At 42.8% G+C, this 17,139-nt stretch overlaps 1 protein-coding gene across 4 annotated transcripts in view; it reads left to right on the forward strand.

Moving 5' to 3' along the window:
* Positions 1-17,139, forward strand: part of usp6nl (USP6 N-terminal like) — a 277,494-nt gene that overhangs the window by 5,890 nt on the left and 254,465 nt on the right. For all 4 annotated transcript variants that reach the window (XM_038811849.1, XM_038811850.1, XM_038811846.1 and 1 more), the window contains exon 2: positions 351-431. In XM_038811849.1, the coding sequence (XP_038667777.1) occupies positions 428-431 (4 nt within the window). In that variant the 5' untranslated portion in view covers positions 351-427. The remainder of the gene's footprint in view (positions 1-350; positions 432-17,139) is intronic.

Raw genomic sequence — 17,139 nt, forward strand, 5'->3', positions numbered from 1 at the left:
GGTTTAGGTAGGGTGCTCTTTCAGGGACTGATGGAGACTCGATGGGCTGAATAGCCTCCTGCTCTGGGAATTCTATATGTCAATCTAATCTAATTCAAATCCTGCTCTTGTCTTATCTGGTCAGCCACCTGGGTGTGTATCATGGTTCACTTTGCCCTTACTCTTTGCAACCCCCCCCCCCCCCCCCCCCCCCCCCCCCCCCCCCCCCCCACCCCCCACCCCCAGCACCCTTTCGGATTTCTACCGTTTTCCTGTAGAATATTTCTGGAAGTACATACTGAATTAGAGACATAGATGTTGAATATATTGTTGGGCTACAATAATCTATATAAACCTTTTCTCTAATATAGGGCATGAGCTCCACTCTTGGGATAAATAATTGCAGATCAGGTCCATATCTCTAGCACATGCGGAAGAACAAACCATTATGAGTGAGTAAACCTTTTTATACTTGAAAATATGTTAATATTGCTGTCAGTAATGTTGGTTATATAATAACTCTTTGTGTTTCATAACACATGTAGAGCTGAGAAGCAGAAAAATGAATGTACATCAATATGAATAACTAACATCAAATACCGTATAAAATCAGTTATGCTGTTTAAAATTAAATTATTTGTGAAGGATAAATGCAATTTATTTATTTTTCTGTTTGATTTAGGTTTTGTAAAAATCTATTGACAGATATTGCAGTCCCAACATCTGAATATACCAATGATTTTTGAGATGTGTGTTTGCTTGATATGGAATGTGTCAGTTAATGTGGATTGAAAAGAGATGGGATAGATTAGAAGTGTGATTAGAAGTTTCAGTAGGGGAGCATTTCGGGAACAGTGACCATAATTCAGTAAATTTTAAAGTGCTGGTGGACAAAGATAAGAGTGGTCCTAGGGTGAATGTGCTAAATTGGGGGAAGGCTAATTATAACAATATTAGGCGGGAACTGAAGAACCTAGATCGGGGGAGGATGTTTGAGGGGAAATCAACATCTGACATGTGGGAAGCTTTCAAATGTCAGTTGAAAGGAATTCAGGACCGGCATGTTCCTGTGTGGAAGAAGGATAAATACGGCAAATTTTGGGAACCTTGGATAACGAGAGATATTGTAGGCCTCGTCAAAAAGAAAAAGGAGGCATTTGTCAAGGCTAGAAGGCTGGGAACAGACAAAGCCTGTGTGGAATATAAGGAAAGTAGGAAGGAACTAAGCAAGGAGTCAGGAGGGCTGGAAGAGGTCACGAAAAGTCATTGGCAAATAGGGTTAAGGAAAATCCCAAGGCTTTTTACACGTACATAAAAAGCAAGAGGGTAGCCAGGGAAAGGGTTGGCCCACAGAAGGATAGATTCCCTTGCCTATGTGTGGAGCCAGAGGAAATGGGCGAGGTACTAAATGAACACTTTGCATCAGTATTCACCAAAGAAAAGGAATTGGTGGATATTGAGTCTGGAGAAGGGTGTGTAGCTAGCCTGGGTCACATTGAGATCCAAAAAGACGAGGTGTTGGGAGTCTTGAAAAATATTAAGGTAGATAAGTCCCCAGGGCCGGATGGGATCTACCCCAGAATACTGAAGGAGGCTAGAGAGGAAATTGCTGAGGCCTTGACAGAAATCTTTGGATCCTCACTGTCTTCAGGTGATGCCCCGGAGGACTGGAGAATAGCCAATGTTGTTCCTTTGTTTAAGAAGGGTAGCAAGGATAGCCAGTGAGCCTTGCGTCAGTGGTAGGGAAATTACTGGAGAGAATTCTTCGAGACAGGATCTACTCCCATTTGGAAGCAAATGGACGTATTAGTGAGAGGCAGCCATGGTTTTGTAAAGGGGAGGTCGTGCCTCACTAACTTGATAGAGTTTTTTGAAGAGGTCACAAAGATGATTGATGCAGGTAGGACAGTGGATGTTGTCTATATGGACTTCAGTAAGGCCTTTGACAAGGTCCCTCATGGTAGACTGGTACAAAAGGTGATCGGGATGAGCTTGCAAGGTGGATACAGAACTGTCTAGGTCATAGAAGGCAGAGAGTAGCAATGGAAGGGTGCTTTTCCAATTGGAGGGCTGTGACTAGTGGTGTTCCGCAGGGATCAGTGCTGGGACCTTTGCTGTTCGTAGTATATATAAATGATTTGGAGGAAAATGTAACTGGTCTGGTTAGTAAGTTTGCAGACGACAAGGTAGGTGGAATTACGGATAGCGATGAGGACTGTCAGAGTATACAGCAGGATTTAGATCGTTTGGAGACTTGGGCAGAGAGATGGCAGATGGAGTTTAATCCAGACAATTGTGAGGTAATGCATTTTGGAAGGTCTAATGCAGGTAGGGAATATATAGTGAATGGTAGAACGCTCAGTATTGAAAGTCAGAGAGATCTAGGCGTACAAGTCCACAGGTCACTGAAAGGGGCAACACAGGTGGAGAAGGAAGTCAAGAAGGCATATGGCATGCTTGCCTTCATTGGCCGGGGCATTGAGTATAAGAATTGGCGAGTCATGTTGCAGCTGTATAGAACCTTAGTTAGGCCACACTTGGGAGTATAGTGTTCAATTCTGGTTGCCACACTACCAGAAGGATGTGGAGGCTTTAGAGAGGGTGCAGAAGAGATTTACCAGGATGTTACCTGGTATGGAGGGCATTAGCTATGAGGCGCGGTTGAATAAACTGTTTGTTCTCACTGGAATGACAGAGGTTGAGACCTGATAGAGGTCTACAAAATTATGAGGGCATAGACAGAGTGGATAGTCAGAGGCTTTTCCCCAGGGTAGAGGGGTCAATTAATCGGGGGCATAGGTTTAAGGTGCGAGGGGCAAGGTTTAGAGGAGATGTACGAGGCAAGTTTTTTTTACACAGAGGGTAGTGGGTGCCTGTAACTCGCTGCCGGAGGAGGTGGTGGAAGAAGGGACGAGCGTGACATTTAAGGGGCATCTTGACAAATACATGAATAGGATGGGAATAGAGGGATACGGACCCAGGAAGTGTAGAAGATTTTAGTTTAGATGGGCAGCATGGTCGGCACGGGCTTGGAGGGCCGAAGGGCCTGTTCCTGTGCTGTACTTTTCATTGTTCTTTGTTATTTGGGATTGCCCTGTATATTAGTACGAGCATAACATGAAATGAGGGCAGTGTACATATTTCTGTAGCACCATGTCCAAGTTAGCAATTTAAATTGACACACCAATGATTTTAAGGTTGACCTGACAAAGCTGCTTTTTAAATTAAGTATGATGAAAGGGGTTATTATTAGATTTTTATTCTGCAGTGCAATGTTTGGGAATTTCATACCTTTCCTAGCCACTGACTCATTCCTCTCCCTGCCACCTGTCTGAGACTGAAGCAGTCCTTTAAAGCCTTTGGCCCGCATTTGACCCCAAAATGGCTTCCGACCATCACCAAGACTGACTGCTTCCAACTTGATAACATCACTTGACTCCACCCTATCTCAGCTCACTGCCTCCTGAAATTTTCACCCATGTTTTTTGTTAATTTCAAGATTTGATTATCATCCAAAACACTGCCTGTTTCCTAACTTGCAAAAGATCTTTCCACCACCAATTTCTGACCTGTATTGACTCCTGGTCTGATTTTCAAACCCCTCCTTGACCCCACTCTTCCCATGAATATAATCTCCTCAACCTCGGAGCCTTTTGAGATCTATGTCTTTCTAATTCTGGTGTCTTGGGAGCCCCAATATTAATCGCTTCGCTATTGACGATTGTGCTTTTAGATGCCTACACCCTCAGCTCTGGGAATTCTCTCCCTAAATCTCTCCTCCTTTAAGGTACTCCTTAAAAGTTACCTTTTTGTCTAAACGTTTGGTCATTGCCCTGACACCCCTTCATGTGGCATACTGTTAAATATCTGTATGATAATCACACTTCTGAATTGTCGTGCTAAGTTTTATGCTCATGAGGCTATCTAAATGCAAGTTGCACTAACATTAGTGAGGCTGTTCTGGGCTCTTTCCCAAAGCTGGCATTCATCATTGTGAGTTTAGTAGATTTAATCTTTTGTTAAACATATAATAAATCTAACTTTTGCCAGTCAAACATTCTCACTGTCCTGTTTGTCAACCTCCATGCATTATTGTCCCGTTGATAGCTTGGAAAAATGTATGATAGGCTCCTCAATGCAACCCCAAATTGCTTTCATTCTACAGTTGGCTAATTGACAAGGTTCTTGCTGATCATGATGGACAAAAAGCTCATATGTTCACTATGTGAGCTCCACTTGTATTTTATATCTTATTTAGCAAATGTCAGAAACATTAAAACGTGTTCAGGTTTGACAAATTGAAGTGTTCAATCAGTTCTGGAACTTGAATTTAGTCATCATCACAACTAGTTTACTCCTGTTCATTCAAAATAATTTTTATGCTTAAGTAATTCAAATTTATACAGTAGTTTGGATTAATCAATTTGAAACAGCAAAGGAAAATTATTGTGCACATATGAATCAAATTCAATGACTTTGGATTAATTGTACATGATTGAAAGACAAATATGGTAGGATTGTCATGATTTCAGTTTTGTTGATTTCAATTATGTTATTTTGGTGTACTTGGAAAATATGAGATGAGGTGAATTTCAAATAGAAAATAAACAATTAACTTGTAAATATCTAGCATTTTTCATTATCCCAGCATGTCCAAAGCACTTTGCAGCCAATGATGTCTTTATGTAGTTGCGTCACTGTCGTGTTATTGACCCTGGGGTAACATGGACTGCAACTGGATGCAGTTAGACTGGAAAGCAGACACCAAACTTAAACGTTGGTTCAATACGATTTATTGAACTTCTGTAACAAGGCACACAGCTTGCTGTGGGTTGACACTCTACTAATCTAAGTATACTAACTCTAACTAATTAGACCAGACTAGCTCTGAGCCACGTGTAGAAGATGCTAACTGATATATACACCCTGACTGTCACTACAGTTTTCACCAGTGGAAAGAGGCAGGGTGCTGATGCCTCGTGTGTTTGATAGTAGGAAGCCCCTCTCTAGTGTTCTGTCTGGTGATTGGTTGTGTTCTGTCCTGTGTGTTGATTGGCTAACCTGGGTGTCTATCACTGCCTGTCTTTATCTCATGATGTCATGAGTGCATATTATGGCAGTCACTATTGTAATGTACACAAATACAGAGATTTTTTTTTGCAATAACCTTTCATCTTAATACAGTCAGTGGCCAATTTAGCTTTCAGATTTTGGGAACCTGCAACACTTAAAACACTTTGTATAGTTTTGTTGTGCTCGTTTGTGAACCTTAAAATGTAAACTGAGACTCTTGTGTAATCTGTAATTTATAGATATTAAGTGCCAAGGTTATTGCTTTAATTTTAATTTGGATTGAGTGCAAAAAAAATAATATTAAAAATACTGGAGTAATTAGAGGTTCTTAATCGCATCTCTTGCTTTGGAGCCGTAGTGATGTTTTCAATACCACTATATGAATTTGTAATTACAACAGTTAATTGTTTTGTTGTAAACATTCACTTGAAAGCAGATAGAGAAAATTAGTTCTGAACTCTTGGTTTAAAAAAATGGGAATATGTGGAGATTAAAAGCAAAATGCTGGCAATAAAATCATAGATTATCATAGAATTTACAGTGCAGAAGGAGGCCATTCAGCCCATCGAGTTTGCACCGGCTCTTGGAAAGAGCACCCTACCCAAGGTCAACACCTCCACACTATCCCCGTAACCCCATCCAACACTCAGGACAATTTATCATGGCCAATCCACCTAACCTGCACATCTTTGGACTGTGGGAGAAAACCGGAACACCCGGAGGAAACCCACGCACACACTGGGAGGATGTGCAGAAAAATCCGGACAGACAGTGACCCAAGCCGGAATCGAACCTGGGACTCTGGAGCTGTGAAGCAATTGTACTATCCACAATGCTACCGTGATGCCTATTCATGTATTCATTAAATGAACTCATTTAGGTGTGTAATTGTTAGTTGTACTCTGATTCTTGATTATTTTTGTTTTCCTGTGAATCAAATTTTAAATAGTTTTGCATGGAAAAATTGCCCCTCTTCTGTAATTGTGTTCCGTTGTCATTACCTTGGAGGGTTGAAAAACTCAGCTGGAGTCTCAAACTCAGTGGCTTGCAGTATTTAAAAAAAACAAAAACTTTTTGTTTTTAATTTTTCGAATTAGCGTGGTCAATCCACCTATCCTGCACATCTTGGTTGTGGGGTGAGACCCATGCAGACACGCAGAGAATGTGCAAGCACCACACAGACAGTGACCTGGGGCCAGGATTGAACCAGGGTCCTCTGCGCCATGAGGCAGCAGTGATAACAGCTTCCAATATTGTTCAGTGGTTTGTAAGAAGATGCAGAGAACAAGTTTGTTCATGTGATGAAGAAAATAGAAACTTGGATTCATACATTTTTAGATTTGATAGTTGTTTGTTTTTGATGTACAGATATATACTGTCTGGTTTTCCAAGGTCATGGTTTGCAGCCCACTTTTGAGACTTGAGCACCGTCTTGGCTGACAATCGTGCAGCACTAGAGGAATAATACAATGTTGAGGATGCTGTTTTTTGGATGAGTCATGAAATGTTTGCTTGTTTAAGTGGACATAAAAGTTATTATTGATAAAGAGCAGGTGGTTCTTCCAGCATCCTGACCAATGTTTATCTTTCAATAAACACCACTAAAATAGATTAATTGACAATTTAACTAATTGCTGTTTATAATGATGACAAACTACCCTTTGTGAATGCAGCTATTGACCTAAATTGGCATAAAGGAGACCTAGTATAATTGGAAACAAATGGGAAACTCTTGAGGCGCTCGTGTCACACATTTCACAAAAGAAGATGGTTGTGATGAAAATGAAAAATGAAAATCGCTTATTGTCACAAGTAGGCTTCAAATGAAGTTAGTGTGAAAAGCCCCTAGTCGCCATATTCCGGCACCTGTTCGGGGAGGCTGTTACGGGAATCGAACTGTGCTGCTGGCCTGCTTGGTCTGCTTTCAAAGCCAGCAATTTAGCCCTGTGCTAAACAGCCCCTTATTGGTGGTGGTCAATCATTATTGCCCCAGGACAGGCAAGAATTCCCCCACAGTCTTCACAATCCAGCTATTTTGAGCTGCTTGACCAGTGGCATCCTTCCTTCATAAGATCATGAGTGAGGTTGTTTGTAGACCATGACATTGTTCAGCTTCATTTACAATGCCTTCAATAATTGCAACAGCCCATGCCAGGCGAAAGTGGAACAACAAAATCTTGCATTTAAATAGCAGTTTTCATGATCTTGGGACACCCTGACACACTTCATTGACAATGAAGTAGTGAACATGGTAGCACAGTGGTTAGCACTGTTGCTTCACAGCGCCAGGGTCCCAGGTTTGATTCCTGTCTTGGGTCACTGTGCTGCATCTGCACGTTCTCCCCATGTCTTATGGGTTTATTCTGGAGGCTCCGGTTTCCTCCCAGATGTCCCAAAAGACGTGGTGTGAGGTGAATTGGATGTGTTGAATTCTCCCTCTGAGTACCCGAACAGGTGCTGGAGTGTGGATACGAGGGGACTTTCATAGTAACTTCATTGCAGTGTTAATGTAAGCCTACTTGTGAGAATAATAAAGATTACTGTTAAAAACTGCTTCTGTTTGATAGTTCCCAGCCCAGCGGAATTGTCCAGAGGAAGTTAGCACTTCTGGTCAATTGGCAGGTAGGCTCTTGGGTGGGAACACCTAGAGGATTCTCAGCACATCATAGGGGTACCCCCTAAATGTGACACTCTGGATCCCGGGGGGGGGGGCGCGACTATAAGAGCAGTGCAGTCAAAAATATGTTTCCGAGGTTTTTCATAATCAGCACTAACAAATGCAAAACAATGCAAAAAAAGTCACAAGCAAATATGATGTAAAAAGAAAAATCCACAGGTGACGATGACTAGGTCCTTTAAAAAAGGAAATAAATGGTTACCATCTTGGTAGAACCTCTCCACTGACCCCCTGATGGTGAATTAGAGTTTCTCCAATTACAGGAATTATTTTAACATTCTTTTTCAGTTACAAAGCCAAAGCGCAGAGTGGATAGGGGCAAACTCCTAATCCAGCCTGCTCCAAAAAACAATTCAAATTGAATCCACTTCATTTCCCCACAAGAAAGACATACCAGATCCAGGCATTACACCTGATCTCGCGCTCAATCTTAGCCAAAACGCCGAGAAGCGATCTCCAAGTACAGGAATGACATTAAGCCACCCAACCAGGCAGAGCACTGGGCAGAGTGGGAGACCACCAACCAAGTAATATTTGTCTCCGGGCTATCAGCGAGACAAAGGCGACAACATCTTCCTCTGCTACAGATTGAATCACCAGCCAACCCAAATATGACCACCAATGGACATGGTCTAAATTCACATGGAATATCTCTGAAACATTACAAAAAAAGGAACCCCAGAAGCCTACTAATTTGGGGCAGGACCAGAGCACATGCATGTGGCTAGCCAGGCCAAGAGAACAGCCATCACACCTATCCTCAACATTTGGGAAAAATCCACTCCTCCTCGCTCTAGTCAAGTGCGTTCCTGTGAAGCACCTTGAACTGAATTAGGCTCAACCGAGCACATGAGGACGTGGAGTTGACCCTGTGAAGGGCCTCAGTCCAAACCTCGCTAGTAAGTAGAGGGCCTAATTCACATTCCCACGTAGCCCTCACCCCACTTAGTGGGGCGGAATCTCATGAGAGAATATGGCCATAAAGGTCCAAAATGGACCTGTCGCCAGGAACAACATCCTCTTCAGCAGGGAGGAAGGTGGCCCCAAAGGAAAGGAAGGAAAAGCTTTACACAAGAATCTGTGAACTTGAAAATATCGAAAAAGGCTGGAATTGGGTAGCTGAAAGTGATCACTCCCAAAAACTGGCAAACCTCTACTCCACAAACAGGTCCCCAAAATGCTCCCCACCCACCACTTTCCAAGATTGAAATGTTGGGTCCAAACCACAAAGTAGGAAAAGGTGATTGTTACAAATAGGGGCCAGTGAAGACCAGGAAAGGAGCTTAAAGTGGTGTCTAAACTGTTTCCAAATCCGAAGAGAGGAGAGCACCATTGGGTTTGATGAAAATCCAGCTGGGGAAAAGGGCCATGGTGCAGTGATTATGGCAAGAAAAGGCGTAGTGCAGGAGTGAGCCTCCATTTGCCCCCAAATAGAATTGACGGTCACTGATCCGCAATAACGTCTTTTATATGTTAGTACCCCCCCATTTGTCTATCCCTTTGGAGCAAAATGCTACGGATTCTGGGAGTCTTACCTGCCCAAATAAAATATATCAATTTGTTAACCTTCACACAAAAAAATTTCAGCAGAAAAATGGAAGACATTGAAAGAGATAAAAACCCCAGGAGCATGTTCATTTAATAGTTTGAATCCTACCCATCAAAGAGGAAAGTGTTCCACTCCTGCAAACCCACTTTGACACTATTAATCAGGCTTGTGTAATTCAGCTTATAAAGGGAGACTTCGGTGGTGGAGATGTGTAGAGCAGTTGTATGAACGGTGTCCACCCCCTCCCTCCTGCCCAGAGACTCCAACCATTTGACCCAAAATCCCCACCCTCACCCTGAAACATTGAACATCCGAGGAAATGCCCTCAAACCAACCAAGGGCCAAAAAGGCAACAAGAACAAGAAGAGCCAGGAGAGGAAGACCAATGTTACGGACACTAGGAGTGAGGCAGAGCAGTACAAGGGGGATCGTGAGATGAGGAGGAATTTCTTCAGCCAGAGGGTGGTGAATCTGTGGAACTCTTTGCCGCCAAAGGCTGTGGAGGCCAAATCATTGAGTGTCTTTAAGACATGGATAGATAGGTTCTTGATTAATAAGGGGTCAGGGGTTGTGGGGAGAAGGCAGGAGAATGGGGATATATCAGCCATGATTGAATGGCGCAGCAGACTTGATGGGCCAAGTGATCTCATTCTGTTCCCATATCTTATGATGTGAAATCACTGGCCTCCTGCCAACAGGATAATGGATAGAGCTCCTGACCCAAGAGCTCCTGAAACGTAGGGGCTCCATTAAAGTGGACCTCATGGCGATGGTAAAGTCGGTAGCAGCAGACAACTTGGCCCCCTTCAAGTACACACTGCAGAGGAGGAAAGTCGATATGGAGACGCAGGAGGCAACGATGCAAGAGTTAGAGACAGCGGCAGTCGACAAGAGTAATAGGTCACCTTCTCGAAGCAGAGGTGGCAAGATGGTGATGGCACCATGTGAAGACACATCTCATCGCCAGCACCTTGCGATCTTTGGGCTGCCAGAAGGCACAGAGAGTAGAAATGTTGGCGAAGTTGATCGGGGGAGACAATGTCCCCAAGCCCCCTGAGGTGGACAGGGCCTATAGGTCACTCCGGCAGGGCCATGGCAGGAGAACCACCGTGGGTGATTATTACCAAGCTCCACCGATTCCAGCACATGGAGCGGATCCTGAACTGGGCAAGGAACATGTGGCCCTTCAAATGGAAAGGGCATACGATCCAAATATGCCATGACACTGGGGTGAAACGCCGGGCTGAGTTGAGGATGTTAGCAGCCCAGGAACAAGGTGCGGTACGAGATGCTGTACCTGTCAGGACTCTGGGTGACCTGTGGAAATAGGAAACACGAATTCACCACTTCACCATAGCGGGAGAAGCAGAGGAGTTAATCTGCATGAATGGGCTGGGAAAACAGCAACAGGTGGACATGTGAAAAAGAAGAAAAATCTCTGTCTGGGTGCAAAAGAACGGCAAGGGTCCAACCCCCCACCCCATCTGAGTCATAAAAAATAGACAAAGCCCTGGCCATTCCAGATGCAACAAGAAATTTAGGTTTGGAGTCGTCCAATCTTGGGACAAAAAACGCCCCCAGTTCTGGTGAATGCCTAAAATAAGCTGATGAGAGTCGAGGTTGGGGAGGTGGGGTGCTGTGTGTGTAGAGGTTGGGGATGGAGGGTAACGGAATTAATAAAATTCATATCATCCCAGTTGGGGGCATAAATGTTGACCATGACTATCGGGAGTGTTCAAAAGGGATCCACAAAGCATAACATATCGACCATTGGAGTCGGCTAAAATCTGAGAGGTGGAAAACTGAATTATTTTATTCATTAAAATCGCCGTACCCCTGACCCTGCCATCAAAACCAGAACAAAATACCTACCCAACCCACCCCTTGCTCAACCTGATCTGATCTCTGATACATATGCAAGTGGGTCTCCTCCAGGAAAATAACATCTGAGTTGAAGTTCTTAAGATGGGCAAATGCCCTCAAAACTTTTTTACTGGGACATTCAAACCTTTAATGTGCCAGGTAACCAAACAGATTGGAGGTCTCCCACCACCAGTTAATCTGGAGTCGGCCATTTCCTCCAAGAGAGGCCAACCAAGGGGAACTGAAAAGATGAAGCAAAACGATCCACCCACGATGGCCACCAAGCCAAGTCAGAAGACTGGAGAAAGGAAAACCAACACACCATGGGCAGACTATCCCCAATCCACACTCCACCCTCTTCCCTCCCCATCCCAAAAAACGGCATCACCATTGAATGTTACCAAATCCAAAAGCAAATAAAACATGCCAAACCTTGAAGCTCATTTTCTAATAAACTACCATGAGCTGCAGCAAACCCTAGTTGGCAATGACACGCCCAATTGGAGAAAAATAATTTAACTTGCAACGCCCCACTTGCAACTAAATGTTGCACCAAACAGCAGCGTTGAAAAGAGAAAGGAAACAATATATTGATGCGATTTTTTTCTCCCCCCGCTCAAAAGCCAACTCCATCAAGAACAAGAAAAAACAAATACAAAGAATACAGAGCCATAAACCAGATTACACCGCATAAATTGTGCCTTTTAATAAGGCGTCTTCATTTACGGGCACATTTTTTTTCTCAAACGTGATTCTAAGGTGAGCTTCACTCTTGTACAGGACGGCCAGCACTCCCATTTTTTCGCTACTTAAGCACTCATGTCCTGATACAGCCTAATGGAGTGACCTTCCTAGAGATCGTGGTGCTCCCTTGCCCATCAAAGAATCCTCTCTTTAATAACTGTGGAATCTTGTGATCAACACGATGGATCGTCAGAAGAAAGTTTCGGTCAAAGTGAGCAATGGGTCTGAGGTAATTCAGACAAAGAATCCACCCTCGCCCACCATTTTATTGAACATGTCCGCGAAATATTCAGTGGGGGTATGGCCCTCTTTCCCCTCCGGTAATCCCATAATCTTCTGGATGTTCTGCTTCTGGACCTGTTTTCCAAGTCATTCGGCTTGGTTCTCAATGACTCCAGCGTGGCCATCCGATCACTGTGATCTTAAAGCTTCCTTCTTGCTCTTAATGTGACTCCATGGATCTCAATGTATTTTTTACAGAACCACACGAATGCCAAGGACTCTGGATCTTTTAAGATCGTCCGACCCATTTGGTGGTGTTTCTGTCATTATTTTACAAAAATTGTAGTGTGAACCTTGGCCGTTAGTGGAGTAGACGGAAGAAAGAAGCTGACTCTCCCATCCTACCTCTTGTTCAACCCTAACGGGCTTCAAACTCGTTTGACAAGTTTCTGCTCAAAACTTTATTGGCTTTGTTCTGGGCATCTCAGCAAAGAGAGAACTCTACTTCCAAGTTGCAAACAACCCCTGGGTGTCAAGAAAAAGGGCAAAAAGATCAGTTATCCAGCAGAAGCTATATTGTGCGCATATCTCCCTTAGCTAGCGCCACCAGCAGTCCCATTGATTACCTCTTGATCCATCAATGTTATTCTTGATAATGCGGCTGATCAGGAACATAAACAATGCTGAAAGAGCACTGAAGAAACTCAACACCGTAAAGGAAAGAGTAGACTATTTGCTTGGTGCACAACTTCACCATCGATGCTCTGTTTTGCAGTATATGTTATTCCATGATCCATTGAAACAGCTCAATATGCCCAATTTGAAAGAATCACTCCCACAACCTCTACCAGTAAGGAAAGAGCAGCAAGATCACAAAAATATCCATCATTATAATTCCTTGTTAAGTGACATGTCACCCTTACTTAAACATGTTTTGCAATTTCTCCATTAACATTGGACCAGAATGTTGGAATTTACTAATTTTAGGAGCATCTTCCTCACTGGAACTGGAATGTTCAAGGAGAAGGCCCAGCTCCATTTCTGTTGTCTAAGATGGGCAAAATTCTTTTGCCTTGCCTATGACATGGCAACCAAAGAGCAAATAAAATATTTAACATATTAGGTTTGAAGCTGCCCCTTGAGGAAACTAAGATTGTGTATTGTTGGTGAGGGCCTGAATGAGCAGCTGGAGAAGGAAATTATTGTTAGACAAAGTGAAATATAGCTTCTTTATTCATGTGTTATCTTGTGTTTGTGGAACTCTTGCAGGCATTCCCCAAAGCTGTGCTTGTGTTTTTTTTTCTCTCAACAATTCTGTTCTAGTGATTTTATGTGATGAATCTGCTGATTCTCAGGACATCATCTTTTTATAATCAGGAGCACCGGCAGCCTCATGATGTCCATGCATGATTGTCATGTCTGCAACTGTTGAAAACGTTAGTCCTGTTTCTGGCCATGGGCCTTTTTCAATGTCAGGAGGAGTTTTGTCTTTGGGGGTGCAAAATATAAAACATGTTGAGCTTAAAGCTCAGAGTATTTGCAGCCAATCCAAACTGGGCCGAGAGCAGCATGTGATGTCAGAGGTGCCTATTTACATTTGGGGCATTGGAAGTCACCCTATTGTCTGAGAGGTGTCTCTTGTGACTGTGCTTGTGCTGTAACCCAAGTACAACAACTGATGTGTCTCTTATTAAAGGTACTGTCCAAAAGGAAACTGAACCATAGAGTCAAAGGTCACTATTTTTCTGGGATTTGTTGCAGCATCACTGGACAGGTATCTCACAAATGAACCATATTTCCAATACCGCTGGATGCTGGCTGCAACTTTGTCCATATTGAATAATCCACTGGTACTTTCCATTCAGGTTCATATGAATAATAATACTGGCCACTTGAGTGAGTTACAGGAATGCTGCAACTGTAAGTTATTGGTGCTTTTGCAGTGCTGTTAGGTGGGTAAAGGGAGCATATTTAAAATGTGGTTCATGGGCTCTAGACATCTCATGTTTTTTGCCTCCTTCATGAGGCCTGGCCTTAACAAATGTTGAAGATCTTTCAACCTGTTTGACTTGGATCTGGAATTTGTTCAAAGTAGTCGTAGTTTCAACATCTGACATTTTCTAATTTATCATATTGTTACTCAACTTCTCAGTTAAAGCATCATGAGTTGGGAGATTTTGAGGAATAGGATTGGGTAGGACTTCCAATGGTTGAGAATGTAAATATGCACTTGGAATCATGGAATTGGCTTGGTGGGGAAATTGCAGGTGGTGGTGTTCCTATGCATCTGCTGACCATGTCCTTCTAGGTGGTACAGGCCACCAGTTTGCAAGGTGCTGTCGAAGAAGCCTTGGTAAATAGCTGTAGTGTGTAGTATAGATGGTGCACACTGCTGCCGGTGTTATTGGTGGTAGAGGGAATGCATGTTTTTTTTTTTTAAATTTAGATTACCCAATTATTTTTTCCAATTAAGGGGCAATTTTAGCATGGCCAATCCACCTACTCTGCACATTTTTGGGTTGTGGGGGCGAAACCCACGCAGACACGGGGAGAATGTGCAAACTCCACACGGACAGTGACCCAGAGCCGGGATCGAACCTGGGACCTCAGCGCCGTGAGGCGGTTGTGCTAACCACTAGGCCACCATGCTGCCCCGGAATGCATGTTTTAAGGTGGTGGATGAGGCCAATCAGGCTGGCTGCGTTGTTCTAGATGATGAGCTTCTTGTGTTATTGGAATGACGCTCATCCAAGCAAATGGAGTGTATTCCATCACACTCCTGATGATGCCTTGTATCTTGGTGGACAAAATTTGAAGAGTCAGGAGGTGAGTTACTCTTACTACTTTGACCTGTTTTTGCAGCCACAGTATTTATATAGCTGGTCCAATTCAGCTTCTGCTTAATGGTAATGCCCAGATTCAGTGATGGTAATGTTGTTGGATGTCTTTCAGAGATAGTTAGATTCTCTCTTGTTGGAGATGGCCGTTACCTGGCACTTGCGTAGTACAAATGTTACTTGAAGTTGGCAGTACAAACTTGTCGATTGTAATTGTACTCTACCCAACAGCGGTGGTGCTGAATCACCTCTCCATTGAGAGGAAAGTGCAATTACAACCAAACCAGTTTACATTATAAATGTAGATATGAATTTCCAATTGGAAAAATATTGATGCAAAGAAAGTGCAACTGAACTACAGTTTTGCGTTCATGTACATGTGATGCATTCAGATCACACCGATTTTGTTGTGCATTTTCAGTAGAACAGCTTGTTGCATTTGCACCAGCTATGCTCATTGACACGTCTTAAACTGGCCATTCTGATTTCTCACAATACCACCCATGCAAGCTGACACACCCTGGTCAGAATAAAGTAACCTTTGGCGTGACTGCTTTTGTGGTTCTGCATCAAGAAAGGATACTTTTCTAATGGTGACTGAAGGTTGAACTTTTAACCAAAAACTTGTCAATCACCACTAAGAATGCAATTTTGCTTCTTGTGAAGGTGGGATTTCCTGAAATGGATCTCCATGCTAACTTTAAAGGCACAAGTGCTGGACAGCAATTATGCAAATGTTGTGAAAGGCTTTTGAAACTTATGGGATAAATTTTTAAAATAAATTTAAGAGTACTCAATTCTTCTTTTCCAATTAAGGGGCAATTTAGTGTGGCCAATCTACCTATCCTGCACATCTTTGGGTTGTGGGGGTGAGACCCAAGCAGACATTGGAAGAATGTGCGAACTTCACCTGGACAGTGACCAGGAGCTGGGATCGAACCTAGGTCCAAAGTGCTGTGAGGCAGCAGTGCTAACCACTGCACATTTTTTTGGGAATGAATTTGAGATAAAATGTTGATTGACCTAACCATTGTCATTTGAGTGTCCCTTTAAGAAACGTTTAGTCTCTTATGTGACTTGTAGCACATTGGGCTGTGGCTGTCAGGTGAGAGGGGATTTCAGTTTCATTTTGACTCCTTTGGACTATAGAAGGAGAAAGAAGTGTTTTCCCATGTTTCTATCTGTTTTCATTTTAAAAGCTGTTCCAGTTAAAACACATTGGTTGTGGCTAACTGCCGTGGTAACTTGAAAGATATAGTTACTTTCCGGAAGGAGTTTGAAGCTACTGGTTGGAACTGGATCAGAATCTCAGGGACAGGACCACTCCCAGTCAAATGACAATACAGTGTACTGGGCCACGCCCTTGAAAAGGGCCTTTGGTTTAATTGGATTTGTAACAGAGAAGGGGGAATTTGTTAAGTGTTACATGCATAGATTACTGTAGCAGTTGTATCTTTATCACACTTGCAGTGAAGGCTTTTGTCCTCATCCTAGCCAAATTCAGCATAAAGGTTGTAGGCCAGGTGAATTTCATAATACACTTGGTCGTTTCTAAGCCCTGGCCCATAACACCATCCATAAATCAAGACCTTTGGTTTCCGTTTTTCAAAGCACTGACTTTGTTTCTTGCATCTTCTCACCAATTGCTAACATCCATCGCCATCAAAAGAAGGCTACACAAGATTCACTATTGGTTTCTTTCTCCAGATGCCAAGACTTTTATTTTTTCAGAGTGGTGAATAATACAGTTCTGAACAGATAACTTGTACAGAAACTGAGGATGCCTAACGCAATGAACACACCTCAGGCCATATTAGAAATTACAGGAAATTTCTCCATTTGTCACATAGTAGTTGCTCTTTGGAATTTTAGAACTCCCATAATTTACAGTTTATGCTGTAAACCAACATGAATGGCTGAATGGTTTACTGGTTGTAAAGAGAATTGGAGATTTATGCACATGTGGATAGACTATGTAATTCACAGAACACTGTGCTTTTTGTGCTGTTGAGACGACAGAAAAGTTATGTGGAGTGCAATTGTTCATTGTTGAACAGTGTAGATGGTAATAGCGCAGTGTGTTTAGACTGCAACATTGCTTCAGTCAGCAGTTTTATTTTTTTGAAAACTATTATATTTGTGTTATGCTGATCCACAGAACTGAAACAGTACTGAAAAAGTACAGCAATTGTGCA

This window comes from Scyliorhinus canicula, chromosome 11 (assembly GCF_902713615.1).
Source record: "Scyliorhinus canicula chromosome 11, sScyCan1.1, whole genome shotgun sequence".
Taxonomy (NCBI): Eukaryota; Metazoa; Chordata; class Chondrichthyes; order Carcharhiniformes; family Scyliorhinidae; genus Scyliorhinus; species Scyliorhinus canicula.